The following is a 6,761-nucleotide window of genomic DNA, read 5'->3' on the forward strand; positions in this document are numbered from 1 at the left end:
AATGGTTATGGCTAATTTTACCATGAGTGGGTTTCTTCTCATGGGATTTTCTGCCAATCCTAAACTAGAAATCTTTTATGCAACTTTGTTCTTAGTCTTATACTTGTTAGCTTTAACTGGCAACATCCTCATCATCACCACCACTTCCATGGATGAGAGTCTCAACTCCCCCATGTACTTCTTTCTGAAGCATCTCTCCTTTCTGGATCTCTGCTATATATCTGTGACAGTACCGAGATTCATTTACAACTCTTTCATGCATAGTGGTAATATTTCCCTCTGGGAATGCATAGTACAATGCTTTGCCTTTGTTTCCTTTGCTCTCGCTGAGCTGGCCATGCTCACGATGATGTCCTATGACCGCTACGTGGCCATCTGCCTTCCACTGAGCTATGAAATCATCATGAATGTCAGAACCTGTGTCCATGGAGTCATCGCTGTCTGGATCAGTGGGGCCATCTCTGGAGTCATGCACACAGCAGCAACTTTCTCCATCCACTTCTGTGGCCCCCGGATCATCCACCAGTTCTTCTGTGACATCCCCCAGATCCTGAAACTCTCCTGCTCCAATGAGTATATCAGTGATGTTGCTGTCACCATCTTCCTGTCTTTTCTGTCATTTGGCTGTGTCATCTTTATTGGATTCTCCTACATGCACATATTTTCTTCTGTACTGAGGATGCCATCTGCGGAGGGGAGAGCCAAGGCCTTTTCCACCTGCCTCCCTCACCTGGCTGTGGTTTTATTATTTATTTCTACTAGTGCCTTTGAATTTTTGAAACCTCATTCTGACACTCCAACTGTTTTGGACATTTTGCTCACTATTATGTATACAGTAGTTCCCCCAACATTCAATCCACTCATCTACAGCCTGAGAAATAAAGCCATCAAGTCAGCTCTTGGTAATGTCCTTAAAAGAAGAATTGAATGCCTCTTTTGTTGAGGTACTTGCTTAAAATTATTCTCACTTGAGAGAGGAGGTTAAAATACATTGGATAATACCAAGATCACCCATTATTAAAATAAAGTGAAATAGGTATGGATATAAGTAATATTTCATAGTTTCATGCATATTTAAGTAATATTTCATATGTGCTCTTTGAGTATGGAAATATCCAGACATGATTTTATGATCATAATAGATCAATTTTGTTTCTTTAGGACCACTCTCTTGGTGTTTATTCCAAGAGGTTTTTGGGAGACCATGTAAAGTTGGGGTTCAAAACTGAATAAGTTCTTTAGCTCCTGTAGCTCTTCACCTAATATTGTGAATATTAAACATAAATCTTACTTTCCCAGAGTGGTTTACAATTATGTAAATTTTCATCATGTTTAAGAATTTAGGCTAGGACTAGAGCAGTACAGTTAGGTTAGAGAAGAACTACTATGGCAATGAGAGTTGGAAGTGAGCACTCTGGACAATAACTGGGTGTTGAAGGGAGATAAAGTTATATTTAATGGCACTCCTTCATTAAGAACAGCATAAATCAGTCTCTAAAAGGGAAAAAAATGGAAATCAGGTAAGAAAAAGAGAGATAGACAAGAGTTAAATGTCCATTAGTGAAGGGTGATGCGCAAGTAATAGTGAACTTCCAACATGAGCTTGTAATCACTGATTTAATAAAAGGAAAAATTGAACATTAAGAATTAAGACTAGGGGTGAAGAGATGAAACAAGAGGTAAGGTGGCTCCATTCATAGGTCTGTCTGCAAGTTTATTTCCTGCCACAGTATTATATGTGAACAAATTCCCAGAGTTTTCTCTGAACAATGAGCCCTGAGCTCTAAAGGGTGAGATCTCAAACTCTACTTAAAATTTTTTTCAGATGTATTTTGTTTTCCTGATCATTTTGTTATGAGGATGATGTACAATAGTAGATATAGCATTTGTTGGCCACTTTTCTACTTACACTGACTTACATGATATCTGAGAATAGACTAAATGCCCTAATTCTCATGGTCATTAGTCATTTGGAATTCCAGATTTATCAGAACCTTAGGGCTTCAACCAGCTATAATTAAGTCACTCTGAAAATAGCTCATTATACCTTTTATTTTTTTCCTACTTAGATGCACTAGATAAGTTTGCCTTATGAGTAAGAAATGTTTGATAATTGAACAGTGTGGGATAGCCTTTAAAATGCACATTTACATGATAAAAATAAACAAAAAGTATGTTTAATAAAATTAAAAAGAATTACGTTAAAAGAGCCATATCCTAATAAAATAGGTCATTTTAAACTAAAATGACTTATATAATTGTATTGTGATTAAAACAGAAAATCCAGTGAATGGATTCAGCAGCAAAAACAAACCCACAGCCTAAGTAAACTTGATATTAAGAGTTCAATTTTGAAAATATGATACTTTACAGTCAGCAAATTTACATTATAAGAAATAATCAAAATCAAAAGAAAAAGTCTTGAGTCTAGATTGGCCTTTTTAAAAAAATCTTTAAGTACCATGATCACAAACATGTTTGTAGTTGGGTTTCAGTTATAAAAAAGAACACCTCGCCATGCCATGTTTCTTATTTCAAGACCACGGCGTGGTTTTTTTTTTTTTTTTTAAATCTGTTTTTTGTGGTGCCTATCGATATAACTGGAGTCCTCACTGGATATTTGACACTTCTTTTGGTACTGGTGGAGTGTTTCACCTTCTTGTTCTCATTCACTTCCCAAATTGATGATGAGAACCTCTAGAAGGATTCTACCCATTTTTGGGGTATTAGACCCTTATTTATTTTCTCTTTTTCAGGCAAAACCACGTAACTTGAACTAGCTAGCCCTGCCCCCACTTACAGGGGGAAATAAGGGAGGCAGCAAGACCAAACTGATGCAAGACTACTAAGTAGTAGGTTAGATACAGAGGGGACCATATATTCTAGCCGCCCTGAGGGTGAGGGAAGAGGAAATGGGAGGTAGGACAAAAACGGAGGGTTAGGGAGGACAATTTGGGGATGGGAAGCCCCCCTGATTTTATGTAGATATGTACCTAAAATATTATTGTCAACAATATGTAAGCCACTATGATGAAAATAAAAATTATATTAAAAAAAAAAGAACACCTCCTTTACCAGTGCAACATTCCAGCCACCAATGCCCCAATTTTCCTCCTCCCCCTCCCCCTGCCTGTACTTGAGACAGGCATGCTATTTCTCTCACTTACTTCCATAGTCATGATAGTTGTCAGTGCACTTATTTCTCTAACTGAATTCACCACTCTTTGTGGTAAGTTTCATATCATGGGCTGGTCCTTCCAGCCCTAATCTCTTTAGTCTCTGGGTGTTATTACAATAATATCTTTTATTTTTCTTAAATTCCACAGATTAGTGAGACTTTTCTGTGTCTAACCCTCTCCCTCTGAAATTTTTGTTTTGTTTTGGGCCACACCATTTTATTCTCAGGGGTTACTCCTGGCTATGAGCTCAAAAATCGCTCCTGGCTTGGGGTTGCCTTATGGCACACTGGGGGATCGAACCGCAGTCCGTCCTAGGCTAGCGCTTGCAAGGTACACAACTTACCACTAGCGCCACCTCTCCGGCCCCTCCTTCTGAAATTTTTATTGAGATTATTGTGAATTATGACCCAAGCTCTGCCTTACACCTGGTTCTACTCATAGGGGTCTCTCCTGGTGGAGGATGCTAGAGATTCAACTTGGGTTAGCTGAATGCAAGACAAGTGTCCTCCCCACTGTACTATCTCTACTCTTTCTTTTCCACTTTAGTATAGATGTCATTATCTTTGATCTCAACAAATATAGATGATTTATATAACCTTTTGGATAACAGAAAGAATGCTATAATTTTACTTACTTTTTATTGAATCAAATCTCTTTACTATATATAATGTTGGTTATTAATGCATGGAAATATAGATCTGGTGTCTCTACATTGCATGATTAAATAACTTGCATCAAAGCTACTCTGTGATTATTTTCTGGTCAATTACTTAACTTTTTGTAAGACAACATGTTTTACTTTCTCTCTATTTTGATCTGTCCTATTTGCTTGATGGGTTCAATATCATAAAAATTGACCTTATTTTCTAGATCTTGATTTTTATCATAGAACATATTAACTTCTAGTTTTTTATATATCAAATTCCTATAGATCTTTAATTTTCCATGTCATAGAGAATATTTTGTCTTCAAATTTAGGAACACAGGTATGTACCACATAGAGGATTTCTTTTTTGGTTTTTGGGTCACACTTGGCAGTGCTCAGGGGCTACTCCTGGCTCTATGCTCAGAAATCTCTTCTGGCAGGCTCGGGAGACCATATGAGATGCCGAGATTTGAACCACCATCCTTCTGCATGCAAGGCAAATGCCTTACCTCCATGCTATCTCTCCGGCCCCTCACATAGAGGATTTTTTAGGTATTTATTTTATGTTTTGATTTTTAATTTTTTATTGAGAGCATTGTGAACTGTAAGTCTTTTGTAGTTAAATTTAAGGCATATAGTGACAGTGAATTAGATAGGGAATTAAGGCCATTCCCAACACCAATGTTGACTTCCCTCCATCAAAGTTTCCAATGAGCATCCCATATCTCCTCCCTTAGCCCCTGGTCTACCCGTGTAACAGATTCATTTTAAGTTTTGATTGTTATAGTTTGGGTCTCTTGATTCTATTATTGTAAACTTTGGCTTGGGTATTTAGTTCTAACATTTTTTTTCTCCACCAATGTACCTGAGACCACTTGACCCCTGGGCCCCATACACTTTTTTTTTGTTTTCTCAGTTTGTAGAAAGATGCAGAAATATGAGTCAAAACAAAGTTTCAAGGCTCTTTAAAAAAGTTGGGAGCCTCTAGCTAGAAGATAAAAAGGTCCTCCCTAGGTCAGCCGTGTACATGCAAACCTCCTACCACTATGCTATTTGGCCCCAACATGATTTTTTTTTAAATGGAAAAGGTGACAAGGTGGGTTATTTTTGTTGTTGTTGTTGTTTTGCATAGGCACAGAAAACTTAGGGGGAATTAGAAAGGAAATACCCTTGGCCTAAAAACCAGGGTGTCTATAGATATGAGCATCCTGTTGTAAGACAAAGTATAGGCATACAAATTGTCCAACCCCAAGGTCTTTCTTCATGATCGCAAGAAAAATACTACTCAATCACAATTGTAACAGCCATGATTCTACAATTAGAGATCTTGGTTGTTGCACAGTTTCTATATCGAAGCTGGGTGACATAGAGCTTATTCGAACTTTATCTCACCATTAGGTGGCAAGGTAAGGAAACCTGTCCTGAAAGTAAGTTGTTGCTGTTTCCTGGATGTTAGGATCTCATATAAACTTACCATGGAGCAAGTTGGTGATAAGGTGGCATGAGGGCCTCCCCCAGTGGAAGTTTGATTCCTGGCGCTGGTGCAAAAATTTGTGCCCTTTCCAAGGATGGGATCCAAGGTTTAGTATTAAATTTTCAATGCCCAATGAGCTAAGGCCTAAGTTGAGTCATTATGACAAATGTTCAAGGTGAAAGGTTACCCTGTCCTATAAATTTTGTGAGTTGTGGGTTCCTATCCCTATTAGAGAAGAATTAAGATTTTTCCATTTTAATATGCCTATGCAAAAAGGAACAAGGCTACTTGATACTACTGGTGCAAATGGGGGTAAAATAATAAGCTAAAAATATCTCTATAACGTGGTTTCCTAAGAGAAACATATCTACTAGAATTTCCTACTAAGCAGATCCAAAATAGGGTTGGGGAAAGCTACTTCACATATGGAAATATACAAAAATTATAACTATTAAGGAATTTTATCTACAGAAAAACACACAAAAAATAAAAAATATATACACTTTAAGTCCGTTGAGAAATCTGGGGAAGGGATAAAATCCAGAACACAGTTTTATCCTATGCTGTAGTCTTGTGGAGTCTGAGAAAAGATTTACAGAAATCAGGGATTAGGTAGTGTCCTCAAGCTGAGGTCTCTCTGGACCCCAATCCTTTAGCAAGCAACAGTTCACAGTGAGTTAAGTGGGAGAAAAGGGGTCACATAAGATGAATCAACAGGAGCATTGGTGGCAGCTTCACCCTGCGTAGAGACAAGGCAGGCTGGGAGGGTATCCTTTGGCTTTGTGAGTCAGCTGTTAGCTTACTGTGACAGGAGGTAGGTTCAGGTTTTTGAGGTGTTAAGAATGGAGGGTAAAGAGGTTTCAATAAGTAGAGATAAAATATCAGGCTTGAGAAGGTTAGATCATAGAGAGGATTTGTGTTTTTTTCTTTTTTTTTTAATTTTTTTCTCTTTATTTGAATATCTTGATTACATAAATGATTGTGATAAGGTTTCAGTTATATAAAGAACACCCCTCTTTACCAGTGCAACATTCCCGCCACCAAAGTCCCAAATCTCCCTCCATCCCACCCCATTCCCACCTGTACTCCAGACAGGCTTTCCAGTTCCCTCATTCATTCACTTGATTATGGTAGTTCTCAGTGTAGTTATTTCTATAACTGTGCTCACCACTCTTTGTGGTGAGCTTCATGGAGTGAGCTAGTGTTCCAGCTCTCCTCTAATTGTCTCTGAGGATTGTTACAAAAATGACTTTTATTTTTCTTAAAACCCATAGATGAGTGAGACTATTCTGCGTCTCTCTCTCCCTCTGACTTATTTCACTGAGCATGATAGATTCCATGTACATCCATGTATAGGAAAATTTCATGACTTCATCTCTCCTGACGGCTGCATAATATTCCATTGTGTATATGTACCACAGTTTCTTTATCCATTCGTCTGTTGAAGGGCATCTTGGTTGTT

At 37.9% G+C, this 6,761-nt stretch overlaps 1 protein-coding gene across 1 annotated transcript; it reads left to right on the forward strand.

The window, feature by feature from the left end:
- The first annotated feature begins 1 nt into the window (after position 1).
- Positions 2 to 943, forward strand: LOC125995913 (olfactory receptor 14J1-like). The gene has a single exon (XM_049764865.1). The coding sequence runs from the start codon at positions 2 to 4 to the stop codon at positions 941 to 943; it is 942 nt and encodes a 313-aa protein (XP_049620822.1).
- Positions 944 to 6,761: the final 5,818 nt, after the last annotated feature.

This window comes from Suncus etruscus, chromosome 18 (genome assembly GCF_024139225.1).
Source record: "Suncus etruscus isolate mSunEtr1 chromosome 18, mSunEtr1.pri.cur, whole genome shotgun sequence".
Lineage (NCBI taxonomy): Eukaryota > Metazoa > Chordata > Mammalia > Eulipotyphla > Soricidae > Suncus > Suncus etruscus.

Bases quoted from the DNA above. Each gene is read 5' to 3' on its own strand.
- LOC125995913 (XM_049764865.1), top strand. From the start codon at position 2: ATGGTTATGGCTAATTTTACCATGAGTGGGTTTCTTCTCATGGGATTT.